Here is a 16728-nt window from a genome sequence, read left to right as displayed (position 1 = left end):
TGATCTCTGGTGCCCCTGCCTTTTCTAAATCCAGCTTGAACATCTGCAATTTCATGGTTCATGTATTGTTGAAGCCTGTCTTGGAGAATTTTGAGCATTACTTTACTAGCGTGTGAGATTAGTGCAATTGTGCAGTAGTTTGAGCATTCTTTGGCATTGCCTTTCTTAGGGATTGGAATGAAAACTGACCTTTTCCAGTCCTATGGCCACTGCTGAGTTTTCCAAATTTGCAGGCATATTGAGTACAGCACTTTCACAGCATTACCTTTTAGAATTTGAAATAGCTCAGCTGGAGTTCCATCACCTCCACTAGCTTGGTTTGTAGTGATACTTCCTAAGGTCCACTTGACTTCGGACTCTAGGATGTCTGACTCCAGGTGAGTGATCACACCATCGTGGTTATCTGGGTCATGAAGATCTTTTCTATATAGTTCTTATGTGTATTCTTGCCACCTCTTCTTAATATCTTCTGCTTCTGTTCAGTTCAGTTCAATTCAGTTCAGTCGCTCAGTTGTGTCCAACTCTTTGCAACCCCATGAATCGCAGCACGCCAGGCCTCCCTGTCCATCACCAACTCCCGGAGTTCACTCAGACTCACATCCATCGAGTCCGTGATGCCATCCAGCCATCTCATCCTCTGTCATCCCCTTCTCCTCCTGCCCCCAATCCCTCCCAGCATCAGAGTCTTTTCCAATTAGTCAACTCTTCACATGAGGTACTGGAGTTTCAGCTTTAGCATCATTCCTTCCAAAGAACACCCAGGGCTGATCTCCTTCAGAATGGACTGGTTGGATCTCCTTGCAGTCCAAGGGACTTGCAAGAGTCTTCTCCAACACCACAGTTCAAAAGCATCAATTCTTCAGTGCTCAGCCTTCTTCACAGTCCAACTCTCACATCCATACATGACCACTGGAAAAACCATAGCCTTGACTAGACGGACCTTAGTCAGCAAAGTAATGTCTCTGCTTTTGAATATGCTATCTAGGTTGATCATAACTTTTCTTACAAGGTTAGGTCCATAATATTTCTGTCCTTTATTGTGTCCATCTTTGCATGAAATGTTCCCTTGGCATCTCTAATTTTCTTGAAGAGATCTAGTCTTTCCCATCCTATTATTTTCCTCTGTTTCTTTGCATTGATCACTGAGGAAGGCTTTCTTATCTCTCCTTGCTATTCTTTGGAACTCTGGATTCAGATGCTTATATCTTTCCTTTTTTCATTTGCCTTTAGCTTGTCTTCTTTTCTGTGATTATGGTTTCAGTGTGTCTGCCCTCTGATGCCTTTTCGCAACACCTACCATCTTACTTAGGTTTCTCTTACCTTGGACATGGAGTATCTCTTCATGGCTGCTCCAGCAAAGCGCAGCTGCTGCTCCTTACCTTGGACAAGGGGTATGTCCTCATGGCCGCCCCTCCTGACCTTGAACATGGAGTAGCTCCTCTTGGCCCTCCTGCACCCACGCAGTCACCGCTCCTTGGACATAGGGTTGCTCCTCTCAGCCGCCACCCCTCCCAGGAATCAAACTGAACTGTGGTGTTGGAGAAGCCTCTTAAGAGTCCCTTGGACTGCAAGGAGATCCAACCAGTCCATTCTAAAGGAGATCAGTCCTGGGTGTTCTTTGGAAGGAATGACGCTAAAGCTGAAACTCCAATACTTTGGCTACCTCATGCGAAGAGTTGACTCATTGGAAAAGACTCTGATGCTGGGAGGGATTGGGGGTAGGAGGAGAAGGGGATGACAGAGGATGAGATGGCTGGATGGCATCACCGACTCGATGGACATGAGTTTGAGTGAACTCCGGGAGATGGTGATGGACAGGGAGGCCTGCATGCTGCAATTCATGGGGTCACAAAGCATCGGACACGACTGAGCGACTGAAATGAACTGAACTGAACTGAACTGTCTTCTTTTCACAGCTATCCTCAGGCAATGATTTTGCCTTTCGAATTTCTTTTTCTTGGGGATGGTCTTGATCACTGCCGCCTGTACAATGTCACGAATCTCCATCCATAGTTCATTGGGCACTCTATCTGTCATATCTAATCCCTTTGAATCTATCTGTCACTTCCACTGTATAATCGGAAGGGATTTGACTTAGGTCATACCTGAATGGTCTAATGGTTTTCCCTACGTTCCTCAAGCCCCACTCTGGGCCTCAGTTTTCCATCCAAACTAGGAAGGGGGTGCACGAGAAGAACACTTTCTGCTCTTAGTCTCCTGTGAGGCTCAGTCTGGTTGGAGCCCCAGGTCCGAAGGAGCCCACAGGTCCCTGACTGGGCCTCTCACCCTGGATAACCAAGCATGGCATCTGTCTCCAGCTGCTTCCAGCCCTTGTCTTCCTTTTAGACCCCAGATCACATCCTCACCACCCACTGGAGAAATGGCCCTTCATGTTAGTGATTAAAGCCCCAAGATAGTTGAAGTGTCTTACATTCTTAAAAAAAAATTGATTTTTACACAAAGATAATTCTTAATTTCATCCACTAATAAACATTTTATAGTTGCACAGATAAAAGAAAAAGAACTCTTAAACAAAAACAAAAATGTACTCAGCACCTCACTCCCAAAGATAGACTAGAAGAGTTAAGTGAATACTATTCTAGACCATTTATCTATGTGTGTGTGTGTGTGTGTGTGTATTTTTAACAAAATCACTGACCATGCTATACATGCATTTTACAACCTATTACCTCAGCTAACTGAGTGTAGTGGATGTCTTTTCACCTCAATAAATTTGTGTCAGCATCATTATCTTTTAATTATATAATTAACAATTTTTGACTATATTATTTCCCCAACTCCACAAAGGTACCAGGAAAATAACCCAGAAAATACAAATAAAAAGTAAAAGGGGGGGGGGGGGGAATATGTAATTCCATCCCCGCGAAAGTCCCCAAAGCAACTTTGTGTATATCATTCTAGACTTTTCTTAATACTCATATATTCATGAAATATGTGTATATTTTTAAAATAAAAGAAGTAAGTAGTGCTGTTACCTACCTTTTCACTTTATATAATGGGCATCTTTCATCTGAATAAATACCCATCTAAATCACCATTTTTATTAACTGCTTTGGTATTCCATCTAGAAACAGGATCGTCTTAATCTAGCCAATCCTTTTTTGATGGATATTTAAATGAAGTTTTCCATTTAAGTTATATTTAATACCAAGTATTAGTTTAGGACAACTTCTTAGAGTAGAACGCTTAAGCTGAAGGGTTGCACATTTTTAGAAGTGTTTGATTCCCATGCCAATTGCCTTCTAGCTCTCCCATCCCGGGCAGTGTGTTTCTCCACAAGGCCAGGAATTCTGAATGGCTTCTCTTTGGGTTTGTTTAAAGCAAAGACTGCCCTGAGGAGGCAGAGGCTCCAACGGATCTCCACCCTACCTCCAAGAAGGAGGAGGAATATCGCAGGAACATCTGGAAGGGCTTCCTCATCTCCATCCCCTACTCGGCCAGCATCGGGGGCACCGCCACCCTCACGGGCACAGCCCCCAACCTCATCCTGCTCGGCCAGCTCAAGAGGTAAGAGCGAGTGCTCCCCGTCCCCGGCACTGGGGCTTCTGCCTGTTCTACTCCTCTCCTCCTCCTTCACCCAACATCCAGGGATGTGTCTTGGGTGTCTACCATTGTCCAGGCTCTGGGGACCCAGCGATGCCCAAAGCCCAGCAAAATACCTGCTCTGGGGAACTTCCATTCTGGTGGGAGAGACAAACAATAAAGGGAAAAGCAAGGGAATATATAATATGTTGGCGTGATCCGTTATGAAATAAAATCGAGCAGAAGAAGGGGGCAGAGGTAAGAGGAGTGGGCGCTGTTTTATCTAGGTTGGTCAGTATTGTGCCATCCCTCTAATATGGTGACATTTGAGCAGAGACCCAGAAGTGATGGGGTGAACTTTGTGGACGCAGGAGGGAAGAGCACCTCAGACAGAAGGAATAGCCTGTACAAAGGTGGGAAGCAGCCCAAAGACTGGCCGGGCTGGGGTGCAGAAGGGGCTAAGGTAAGAAGACCAGGGCAGGCACTGTCAGGAGAGTCAGAGGAGAGCTGAGAGCAGAGGGGTGACATGACGTGACATCTCCTTCTAAAACCAACCCCAGTAGGAGGTACTGGTGTGTGGCTGTGATGTCCTCTGAGAAGCCATGCAGCCAGGCACATGGGCCAGCAGTGGAGTGGACTCTGCCAAGTAAAATCTCCCCATCACCGAACCTGTTCAGACAGAGGTTGAGTGGCCATTTGTCAGGGTGTGAGAATCAAAGAGATGGATTCTCTGATGGTTTGACATCAATTCCATTTTTTCCAAACCTCTTCGTCTGAAGATGTTAAAAATCCTTGTATTTCAAGATTCTAAGTACTTTCAGATTCCAAGATTCTGAGAGGTGGGGTTTCTAAGGTTTTGTTACTGTGGAAATGTTTCATATATTAAATTAATCCATGTGAATCCAAATGTAAGCATTTAACAAAACAACAGAACAACATGATATTCAACATGGCTCCATGTGCTGGCTGATGTCTTTATCTGGTATTCAGCCAAAGAATCAAGGATTTATAGGGATGATGGAGGAAAAGCTAACTGCATTGGTCTTCCTGAGAGTGGGTTTGATGTACGTAAGTCAGTTCTATACTTGTGGGTATTCAAAGTTATTTTCATGAGAAAACTTAAGTGCACCCATGTCTTACCTCACAAGCTGATTTTAAAACCTTAACTCTCTACCATATTCTCAGGTTCTCAAATCCTTTGATTTTCAGTTCAGTTCAGTCACTCAGTCATATTCAACTCTTTGCAACCCCATGAATCACAGCACACCAGGCCTCCCTGTCCATCACCAACTCCCAGAGTTCACCCAAACTCATGTTCATCAAGTCGGTGATGCCATCCAGCCATCTCATCCTCTGTCATCCCCTTCTCCTTCTGCCCCCAATCCCTCCCAGCATCAGGGTCTTTTCCAATGAGTCAACTCTTCGCATGAGGTGGCCAAAGTATTGGAGTTTCAGAATCAGCATCAGTCCTTCCAATGAACACCCAGGGGTGGTCTCCTTTAGGATGGACTGGTTGGATCTCCCTGCAGTCCAAGGGACTCGCAAGAGTCTTCTCCAACACCACAGTTCAAAAACATCAATTCTTCAGCGCTCAGCTTTCTTCACAGTCCAACTCTCATATCCATACATGACCACAGGAAAAACCATAGCCTTGACTAGATGGACCTTTGTTGGCAAAGTAATATCTCTGCTTTTTAATATGCTATCTAGGTTGGTCATAACTTTCCTTCCAAGGAGTAAGCGTCCTTTAATTTCATGGCTGCAATCACCATCTGCAGTGATTTTGGAGCCCCCCCAAAATAAAGTCTGCCACTGTTTCCACTGTTTCCCCATCTATTTCCCATGAAGTGATGGGACCGGGTGCCATGATCTTAGTTTTCTGAATGTTGAGCTTCAAACCAACATTTTCACTCTCCTCTTTCACTTTCATCAAGAGGCTTTTTAGCTCCTCTTCACTTTCTGCCATAAGGGTGGTGTCATCTGCATATCTGAGGTTATTGATATTTCTCCCGGCAATCTTGATACCAGCTTGTGCTTCTTCCAGCCCAGCGTTTCTCATGATGTACTCTGCATATAAGTTAAATAAGCAGGGTGACAATATACAGCCTTGACATACTCCTTTTCCTATTTGGAACCAATCTGTTTTTCCATGTCCAGTTCTGTTTCTTCCTGACCTGCATATAGGTTTCTCAAGAGGCAGGTCTGTAAAAAACAGTGATTCTCAGCCATGGGTGTGTTTAGAGTCTCCAGGAAAGGTGAAAAAACATATGCTTGGGTCTCAGCTGCAGAGATGCTGATTTCAGAGGTTGGGCATGGGGGCCAGGCATTGGTCTTTTCCCAGTTGATTCCAGCCCCCATTGCAAACCTTTGGTGTCTTTTCATCTCCATTCTTTGAGCAAAGCCTGGCTGTGAGACTGAAAACCAGAAGCCAAGATGGTTCTGCTTCAGATATGGGGACCATCCAGGATGACCCATTTGTCTCCTCGGTTAGCAGGAAGTGCCAGCAAAGGGTCAGTCAGCTAGGAGGACAAAGCAGGGTGTTCAGTGTTAGTTCTTGCTGGAGGCTGTCCACAGGGATGGACAGGAAAGATGGGAGTACTGAGGCCCTCAGGGGCTGGTCCAGAGTTGAGAGACGGGGGACATGGGAGGGCATTTGCTGTCAGAGGGTTTTCAGGCTGCCTATTCACTCTGATGTGAGCAAGCCTTGAAAAGAGATTAGGGAGAAAATGCTGGAAATTTAAGTAAAAATATCCAACATGAAGGGTTTTAAGTAAAGGGCATGCAAATTACATGCAAAACGTATACAACGTTTAATTGCATCAGCCTGGGCCTTCTCATCGGGAAGGGAGGTATTTGAAAGGAATGTGGGGTTTATATGAGGTTCTGATTTTCCAGCAGGGCCTGTGGTGAGACAGGGAAATGGCTGCCCTGAGTGTTCACCTTGGTCTTCGCTCCCCAAGTACATTGTATTGGTTTATTCTGATCACACCTGATATAGGAACTTTATATTGGGTTGGCCAAAAAGTTTGTTTGGGGTTGTTTTTTCCAGACCATGAAAAAATGGAATGAACTTTTTGGGCAACACAATATATTACTCAGAAAATACAGTGGGGAAAAATCTGAAGCGCTTCAGCGCCCCTGTGAATACCGAGCATACTTCCTTCAGTTTTCCTCTGTAGGGATGTGTCCATCCATCCGTCTGGCTGACGCTGGCGGGCTCTCACCTCTCTCTTTTCTCCAGTTTCTTCCCACAGTGCGACGTGGTGAACTTCGGCTCCTGGTTCATCTTCGCCTTTCCTCTCATGCTGCTGTTCCTGTTGGTGGGCTGGCTCTGGATCTCCTTCCTCTATGGAGGGATAACCCTGAGGTACCCGGGCACTTAACTTGAGCTTTGCAGCAGATGGAACCGGGCTGGGGTCCCAGCTTCCCGCTCCCTTGCGAGTGACCCTCCTAAGTCCTTCCAGTTTCCAGTCGGATACAGTGCCCGTAGTCATCCTGGCCTCCCAGGGGGTGGGGATTACAGGTGGTGTGGGATCTTGCCTGCTGAGCTCAGGCCCTGGGTGAATGCCACCCACCATCAATAATCACGAATTGTATTATTCCTTAAGTCAGGTCCACACTCACACCACAGGAAACGCTGTTCAGTGTTTCTCATTTCACGGGGCCTCAGTACAGGAGGTAATTTGGGGCAGCCTGAGGACAAGGTATCAAATAACACTGACTCTGATAGTGAGAAAAATATTCCTTTATCAACGCTGCTTATGCTGGGGAGAAAGTCTCAGTAAGGTGGGGAAAAACTTTAACATCTCTCTAGGCATCTGGTCCCATCAGTTCATGGGAAATAGATGGGGAAACAGTGGAAACAGTGTCAGATTTTATTTTGGGGGGCTCCAAAATCACTGCAGATGGTGACTGCAGCCATGAAATTAAAAGACACTTACTCCTTGGAAGAAAAGTTATGACCAACCTAGATAGTATATTCAAAAGCAGAGATGTTACTTAGCCAACAAAGGTCCGTCTAGTCAAGGCTATGGTTTTTCCAGTGGTCATGTATGGATGCGAGAGTTGGACTGTGAAGAAAGCTGAGTGCCAAAGAATTGATGCCTTTGAACTGTGGTGTTGGAGAAGACTCTTGTGAGTCCCTTGGACTACAAGGAGATCCAACCTGTCCATTCTGAAGGAGATCAGCCCTGGGATTTCTTTGGAAGGAATGATGCTAAAGCTGAAACTCCAATACTTTGGCCACCTGATGTGAAGAACTGACTCCTTGGAAAAGACTCTAATGCTGGGAGGGATTGAGAGCAGGAGGAGAAGGGGATGACAGAGGATGAGATGGCTGGATGGCATCACTGACTCGATGGACGTGAGTCTGAGTGAACTCCGGGAGTTGGTGATGGACAGGGAGGCCTGGCATGCTGCGATTCATGGGGTCGCAAAGAGTCGGACACGACTGAGCAATTGAACTGAACTGAACTGAACATTTCCAAATCATCCTTTTAAAACAGGAAGAGCAAGTCTCAGGCCCAGAGACTTAAGCCAGCAGTGGTATCCAGCCAGATGTAATAATGTTGCTTTGCTTTCATGTCTTTATTTTTATGGGTACTTTCTTTCTTTTTATGGGTTGACAGGTGATTCTTGTTTGCTATTTATGGCAGTGATAGAAAGCTTTCTATTTAAATATCCGCCTTTAATTAAAATGCTAAATCTAGTTGGAGCCCATGGCACATGAACATAGGAACATTTGTGAAGGGAGTTACAAATGTGTCAGTTCACTTCAGTTCAGTTGCTCAGTCGTGTCCGACTCTTTGCGACCCCATGGACTGCAGCACACCAGGCCTCCCTGTCTGTCACCAACTTCCGGAGTTTACTCAAACTCATGTCCATTGAGTCAGTGATGCCATCCAACCATCTCATCCTCTGTTGTGCCCTTCTCCTCCTGCCTTCAATCTTCCCCAGCATCAGGGTCTTTTCCAAGGAGTCAGTTCTTCACATCAGGTGGCCAAAGTATTGGAGTTTCAACTTCAGCATCAATCCTTCCAATGAATCCTTCCAGGACTGATTTCCTTTATGAATGTGTGGGTCTGGGAAAATACTCACATAGGAGCTTCAGCTCAGGGCTGGAGTAGAAGGCATGTCATAAAGTCATTCTCTGACTCAGTTTCCTCACCTCTCTGGGCCTTAATTTTTCTCATCTGTAAAATGGGACCAGTAAGAGCTATTCAAGATCAAAGAGATATGAAAACCCCTTGAGAATAGAAAAGCTCTGACTGTGGTGTTTCTTGACCTGTCAGAGCAGAAACTTGGGGTTCAAAGCCCGGCTTAGTCCAGAGAAGCAAGCCCAGACATTGGACTCAGATAAACCAGATTTCACACCATGGTTCTGCGTGACTTTGAGCAACTCTGTCCCCTCCCTGAGGCTTTACCTCTTTAATTTCTACAATTTTCACTTGTAGATAGGGGATAAAAATGAAGTCTGGGTTTCCTGGGTGGTTCAGTGGAATACAGCTTCCCTGATAACTCAGTTGGTAAAGAATCCACTTGCAATGCAGGAAACCCCAGTTTGATTCCAGTGTCAGGAAGATCTGCTAGAGAAGGGTAGGCTACCCACTCCAGTATTCTTGGGCTTTCCTTGTGGCTCAGCTGGTAAAGAATCTGCCTGCAATGTGGGAGACATGGGTTTGATCCCAGGGTTGGGAAGATACCCTGGAGAAGGGAAAGGCTACCCACTCCAGTATTCTGACCTGGAGAATTCCATAGACTGTATAGTCCATAGGGTGGCAAGAGTCGGACACAATTGAGCAACTTTCACTTTCAGTGGAAAAGAATCTGCCTGCCAAGTAGGAGACAGGGGTTTGATCCCTGGGTTGGGAAGATTACCTGGAGGAGGAACCAACCAACAGGACGCAACCCACTCCATTATTCTCGTCTGGGCAATCCCCATGGACAGAGGAGCCTGGTGGGCTGCAGTCCATGGGGTCGCAAAGAGTCAGACACAACTGAGCAACTAAGCACACACATTCCCCTACTTATAATATATAAGGGACTTCTCTGGTGATTCAGTGGTTAAGACTCTGTGCTCCCAATACAGGAGGCCTGGGTTCAATCTCAGATCAGGGAACTATCATCCTGCATCCTCTAAGGTGCGGCCAAAAAAATAAAAAATAAATACAATATTTGAGAGCATCTGTTTCCATGCAGCAAGGTGGATTTTTGCCAATCTGATAAGAGAAAAATAATTTGCATTTACTTTAGGAGTAATTTTGAAGAATTTTTCATACTAAGGGGTAAGATGAAAACTTTTCATATATTCATATGAAACCCTCATATATTCATATGAGACCCTGGTATTTCCTCTCCTGTGAATTGTTTAACTGTGTGTTTATACACTTTGTACATTTAAAAACTTGATTGCTGGTCTTGGTTTTATTGATTTCTAGTATTTTCTCTTTATTGAAACATTAGTGCTTATTTTGAGTATGAGTTACAACTTTTTTTCCTGATTTTTCACTTTGCTTATCATGCTTTCTTCTGTGCATAAATTTTTAGAAACATTTTATGAGGTGAAATTATCGATTTTTTCTCATGTGGCTTCTAAATTTTCAATTGCAGTTAGAAAGGTCTTCCTTCCCATTATAGAGTTATGAAAGAACAGTCCCATGTTTTCTTCTAGTATTTTTGTATTTTGTATGTTTACATCTTTTCATCTATTTGGAGCTTGTCCTTTAGGGTGCAGTGTAAGGATGCAACTTTGGGCTACAGGTTTGGAGTCAGCATTTTTTGTTGTTCCAGATAACCATCGAGTTGTCTCGATACCTCTTCCTGACACACAAATGTTTTTAATTTTAATGAAGTCAATTTATTTTTGTTTGCTTGTGCTTTTCATGTCATATCTAAGAAATATGTGCCTAATCTGAGGCCATGAGAATTTATCTCTGTTTTCTTCTAAAAATTTTATAGGTCTCGCTCTTCTTATGTTTAGGTCTTTGAACCATTTTGAGTTAAATTTTGTGTGTACCAAGAGGTAGGGGGCTCCACATTCATCCTTTTGCATGTGGCTATCCAGTTGTCTTGGGCCTTCCCAGGTGGCTCAGTGGTAAAGAATCTGCCTGCCAAGACAGGAGATGAGGGTTCGATCCCTGGGTCAGGAAGATTCCCTGGAGGAGGAAATGGTAACCCACTCCAGTATTCTTGCCTGGAGAATCCCTTGGACAGAGGAGCCTGGTGGGCTGTAGTCCATGGGGTCTCTAAAGAGTCAGACAGGACCGAGCAACTGAGCTCGCACACACGCATCCAGTCGTCTTAAGACCGTTTGATGAAAGACTGTTCTTTCCCCGTTGAATGGTGTTGGTACCTTTATCAGAAATCAATTGACCGTAGAACTGTGGGTTTATTTCTGGACGCTCTATTAGATTCCATTGATCTGTATGACTTACATCATTGACTGAATAGGTCATCTTTCCTACAACAAGCTGGGGCACCAACTTTATCATAGACTAAATCCCCATTTATGGTGAGGTCTATTTCTGGACTTTGTATTTTATTTCCCTGGTGTGTATGGTTTATTCCTGAGTCTGTTTGACCCCAAAAAAGATTTTAAGCCTGGGAGCCAAATGATCAGATTCACATTTTTAAAAGACCATCCAGGCTATAGGTGGGCAGAACAGGTTTTAGAAAGGGAACAAGAAGGCAGGGTGACCACCCAGCAGGCTGTCACAGAGTCTCCAAAACAGAGGCAAAGAGGCCTGGCTAGATGGAGGTGGGTCGCTGAGGTGTTTTAGACTGCACTGGCCACTGCTAACTTCCCCGCTTTCTGTTTCAGGGGCTGGAGGAAGAAGAAATCTGAGCTCAGAACTGATGCAGAAAATAGGGCTCGAGACACGATTCGGGAGGAATTCCAGAGCCTGGGGCCCATCAAGTATGTGGCGCAGAGATCCTCGCTTGGGGTGGGAAGAGAACTGGGCGCTAGACTTTCAGGAGAGCTACCTCTTGGGGACTGAGTCCAGAGGGAATTTCGAGACCAAAAGCCTGGGAGCCTGGAGACGGAGGGTAGGGAGATGACTTAACACAGTCAGCCTCTTGCCCTGGCACTGGGGTCGATACCCCGAGGACCAGCAAACCTCTCAGGCTTGGAGTGGGGACATGTCACCTCCCTGCCTAGTGCCCGCTTTCCCTCCTGATCCCTGCCTCAGGTGGCTCCCAGCACCTCATTCAGTGCATGTTAACGTGAAAATAACCAAGAGTCAGCAGGCCCACACACAGGTCTGACTCTGCTACTAACTTCCTGTGTGGCCTTGGGCAAAGCACTAACCCTCTCTGGGTGCTGCTTCCTGAGCTGTGAAATGGGCACACTGGGTAGATATTTACTCCAACATTTGGGGGGGTCTCTCTTTTGCCTCTGTCTGCCCCTCTCTCCGTGTTTGTCGCTCTCTGTATCTGCCCCACTCTGGATATCTGACTGTTCCCCTCTTTCGCCTACCTCTCTGTTCCCGTCAGTTGCCTTTCTCTCTGGTTTTCTGACTCTGTCCGTGTCTCGCTTTCTTTCTCTCTCTGGATTGTCCCTAGGACCCTGGGAACGATATAACATGTTTGCAGGGATGCGGGCCTGATGCTTAGGAAGGATGCTGGGGGCACATGGAAGCCCCAGGAAAGAAACCGGTTACACCCGGCACTCCACGCCCCTCACTCTCGGACTGCCCGGCCGAGGCAGTGAACCACTGCTTCCGGCTCTCAGAGGCAGGGCCTGGGCGTAGCCACACCCGCACCCAGTGGGCCCCCGCCCCAGGCCTTCCCTTGCTGCTGTCAGGCCAAAGCCCAGGGTCACCACGGTGTTCACATCTCTGCGTCGCAGGTTTGCCGAACAGGCCGTGTTCATCCTTTTCTGCGTGTTCGCCATCCTCCTCTTCTCCCGGGACCCGAAGTTCATCCCTGGCTGGGCCAGCCTCTTCACCCCTGGGTGAGACTCTGGGGACCCGTGGGATGGAGTCCAATAGGGGAGCCTAAGGGCTGGGACCCCCGGAGCTAAGGAGGCAGAGCCGCTGGGGAGAGCTGGGCTAGGCTTCTGCCTCTCATCCCCTGTGGTTATTACTAGTTCCTTCTTTTCCTCTCAAAAGAGCTTAGGTTTGGATGATAAAATATCTGGGTTCTCGTGTGATAAGAGCTCTGCCTTTGGAATCAGACAAAACTGGGTTCGAATGCCAGTTCCGCCACTACAAACTGTGCAGCCCTGAGCACGTGGCTCATTCATTCATGCCATTATTCAATCAGTCAACTTTTATTGAGCACCTGTTAGGTGCTCAGTTGCCCCGCGGCACGTGGGATATTCCTGGACTGCAATGGAACACATGTCCCCTGCAGGTGGATTCTTAACCACTGGACCACCAGGAAAGTGCCAAAAACTTGCTTTTTTTTTTTTTTTTAGTTTACAAGGTATCTCAGTTGAATTTCCGTGTCAAACATAACAGTTGATGTTATTTTTTATCTTTTTTTAAAACAAGCAAGGGGTACTTCATTATACATATGATAATACACAGTTTATTTAAACATGTCCCTACTAAAAATCCCCCCCCCTTTTTTTTTGTTCTTATCAGTAATGAACATCCTGGTACATAATCTGTGTACAAGAGCCCAGTTATTCCCTGAAGATAAATTCCTAGACGTACAAGAACTGGATCAAGGGGTATTCACACGTAAAGTTTTGAAACGTACTGCCAGCTCCCCCACTCCCCCTTCAGAAAGTTTATTTTTCCACCAATAGCCTGTGTTTCTCAACATCCCCATTAGATATTGTCAGCCTTTTCACGTTTTACTTGTCTGTTAGCACGTGTTTTCATCTGTGTTTCTCTGTTACATTGATACTGACCATCTTTCCCAGTTTCTTGGCAATTTGAATACTCTTCTTCCCAAATGTGTGGGCTGAAAGCGCCTTTGTTGGTATTTGGCTCTGTGCTTTATTGAACTCAGAGCCAGAAATATCTGCGTTCAAAGTCATCTCTTCTACAGACCATGGTCTGGCCCTGAGCAATGGCTGCTGTTCTCTGAGACTCAGATTCCTTATTTGAAAGGGAAGATACCTGCCCCTGAGGACTGTCTCTGAGACTTCGGTGGGGTTGATATCCCCCCCGGACACATTGTGGATTCTTGGAAGGTGGCAGGGAGGTTTCAAGGGGCTGTGAGGTGGGCTCTGCTGGTGTGAGCTTCATCTGTGGGTTGCATCTTTGTGTGCTAAGCTGCCCACCCCAGGAGGAGTGCAAACAGGAACTGAACAAATACACTCAGGGCTTCACAGGAGCCCCAGTTATAGTGATGCATAGGGGTTCCACAGACTCCAGCCTTTGGCGGCTCTCAGATTCTCCCCTCCTTGATCAAATCCCTCTTCCTAGGGTCCTTGAAGTGGGAGGATAAATATTGGTTTGGCTGCAGCAGAGTCTAAACGTCCCAGGGAGCTGTGGATAAAGAGCTTTTGCATCCACAGGCGGCTCGCTTGCCGAGCGCAGTGCAGAACAATCGTTGGCCTCCAACAGCGTCCCGTCCCAGTGGGCCTAAGCCCCTGCCACAGATCCTCAGCTGCAAAGCTGCCAAGCCTTGGCCTTCTGAGATGCCTTGTCCTTGCAGGTTTATTTCTGACGCTGTCACCGGCGTGTCCGTTGTCACCATCTTGTTCTTCTTCCCGTCACAAAAGCCGTCCCTCAAGTGGTGGTTTGACTTTAAAGGTAAGGTGGGCAAGGCCAGGGCATTGGTGGCCTGGAGCGTGGTGATCAGTGGCCTGAAGGCGGGACCCTCCTGAGACTGACAGCCTCATTGTACAAACGCACGATCCCACTGCTTCCTTCTCCCTGTCTGAGCTTTTACCAGGTCTGGGTACAGAGGTGATAGTCCAGGGCAAGGGTTAGCAATTAGAGTCTCTGGGTCAAACCCAGCTGGTGGCTCTTTCTGTACAGTCCCTGAACTCAGAATAATGGCTTTCACATTTTTTAAATGGTTGAAAAGAATAAATAAATAAATATATATATATATATATATTTCTGACTCGTGAACATGACATGAAATTCAAATTTCAGTGTCCACAAATAAAATCTTTATTTCTTGAAGAAGAAATTCGTGGACATTTATTTTCTTTAGTCATGTAAGTGCCTCTATAGTAGCCTCGGCTCTGCCCAGAAAAACTCTGGGCCCAAAGCAAGAGCCTAAGGAGCCGGAGATGGAAATCTCCTGCTGGGTTCTAGATAGGCAGGAAGCAGGGGACTGCGACAAACCTAGACCCAGGAGTTCAATTCCAGCCTCAGGAAATCACTGAGCACCCAAACCAAAGCGTCTGTAGGCTGGCCTTCAGACCTCCAGATTAGGACCCCACTGGGGTTTCAGTTGGTGTCTGCAGAAGAAGGTGCTAACATCTGCTCCCGGTGACAGAGGCCGCTGCTGGCCGGTCACCCTCCGAGGCTGTGGGATGAGCTCCAGGCCAGAGGTCAGGAAATAGAGGTTGTGATCTAACCCCTATTGTTGGGGGAAGAAACACGTATTCCAGTGGCAGCTCCTGTTTCCAGGAGGAGTGGAGGTCTGCATGTGTGGAGTTTACTCTGGCAGAGGTGGACCCCAAGCCTGGGGTCAGGTGGCTTAGACTGTGGGCTTTGAGGCTCTGCCACTGTTCTCTTCATCCCTGCTTCTCTGTCTTGCTTCCAGCTGGCTTTCCTCACCATCCACTCCCTGTATCATTTCTTGATCTGTTCAGAGTTTCTTGGTAGCTCAGATGGTAGAGAATCCGTCTACAGTTCAGGAGACCCAGGTTCGATCCCTGGATTGGGAAGATCCCCTGGAAAAAAAGGGGATGGCAACCCACTCCAGTATTCTTGCCTGGAGAATTCCATGGACAGAGGAGCCTGGTAGGCTACAGTCCATGGGGTCCCAAAGAGTTCGACACGACTGATTGTCTAACACTTTCACTTTTTTTAACTTTTTTTTTTCAGAGTTTCTCCTGTTTCTGAGCTTTGGCATCTGTGTAACTTCTACCTCATTAGCGCTCCTGCCTAATTCTAGCTTCTGTTCCCTGGTAGAGTGGTCCCCCTGAGAACACCCACTCCCACACAATACCTACTCCCGCTGCTCCTCCTACTTCCTGCCCCCGGTTTCTGTCCCTCGAAGCATCGAGTCCCACACACTTTCTGCTACTCTCCTAAAGCGTTGACTCCAGGACTCGACACCCATGCCTTCCACACCGCCTTAGAGAGTGGTCCGTCACTGCTCATGGAGAGAAAGTGACTTGATTAAGGTCACACCGCCAGTCAAAAAGAGACGGGAGGTGGACCCCAGACATCCAAGCCAAGCTTGACTTTCTTCATCTTGCCCACTGGCTCCCATTCCTCTGCGGGTCTCAGTGGTACTTGCGGCTCCCTCTATGACTGCTCCCCAAGCACTGAGGCTCCGCCTACTGGGTGCTGCGCACTGCACTTGTGGCTGGCGACGGTGATGTGGGTGACGATGAAGAGGCGGAGGAAGGCGAGGAGGAGGCTGCTGTGGATGGTGTTGTTGAAGTGGAGAAAGAGGATGACCGTGATGTGGGTGATGATGATCGCTTCTGCTCCCTCTCTGCCCAACAGGCTCTTCCTCCAGACATCCGAATGGCTCACTCCATCACTCTCTCCAAACTCTGTCCTAAGGTCACCTTTCCAGAGAAGAAGCCTTCTCTGACTGCACCATCTAGAAAAGCGCTCCTCCTCTGCACTCTCAGTCTCTTTCCTATATTTTCTTTTTTCTTTCCATAGCGCATAAAATTTCCCAACATGTAAGTTTTCCAACAGGAGGGTTTTTTTTTTTTTTTTTTTTTTCCTGTTTTGGCCACTTCCATATCCTCAGGGGCTAGGGTAGGTCCCCAGTATACACTTGCTAATGAAATGACCAAGGACTCACTCCGGCCCACACCCCGTGCTGAGCCCGTTGCACACACGGCCCAGGTCATCGTCCGAATTGGTCTCCGGGGAGGTATTACTGCTCCCTTTGGCAGATGAGAACTCTGAAGCTCAGAAAGGTAGAGGCACTTGGCTCCAGTCACACAGCTTAATGGCAGAGCCGGGAGTGAATTCTAGTTCAACCTCAAAGTCTGTGCCTTCAGCTCCTGCTCTAGAAGGCAGAGAGTATAATGTAGAGCCGGAAGTGAGAAATTCAGTCAAAGGCTGCGTTTATAAGAAATGGTGC

General features: G+C 46.8%; 1 protein-coding gene across 2 annotated transcripts in view; it reads left to right on the top strand.

Moving 5' to 3' along the window:
- SLC13A3 (solute carrier family 13 member 3) overlaps nucleotides 1-16728 on the top strand; it is an 85122-nt gene that overhangs the window by 50551 nt on the left and 17843 nt on the right. The window contains exons 5-9 of one of the 2 annotated variants that reach the window (XM_069548696.1): nucleotides 3343-3528; nucleotides 6785-6910; nucleotides 11363-11458; nucleotides 12392-12496; nucleotides 14155-14252. In XM_069548696.1, coding sequence (XP_069404797.1) covers nucleotides 3343-3528; nucleotides 6785-6910; nucleotides 11363-11458; nucleotides 12392-12496; nucleotides 14155-14252 — 611 coding nt within the window. The remainder of the gene's footprint in view (nucleotides 1-3342; nucleotides 3529-6784; nucleotides 6911-11362; nucleotides 11459-12391; nucleotides 12497-14154; nucleotides 14253-16728) is intronic. The other variant, XM_069548697.1, reaches the window with a different exon arrangement.

This window comes from Ovis canadensis, chromosome 13 (assembly GCF_042477335.2).
Source record: "Ovis canadensis isolate MfBH-ARS-UI-01 breed Bighorn chromosome 13, ARS-UI_OviCan_v2, whole genome shotgun sequence".
Classification (NCBI taxonomy): domain Eukaryota; kingdom Metazoa; phylum Chordata; class Mammalia; order Artiodactyla; family Bovidae; genus Ovis; species Ovis canadensis.
The sequence above is the reverse complement of the archived record's forward strand: the minus strand, read 5'-3'. Positions and strand labels throughout refer to the sequence as shown.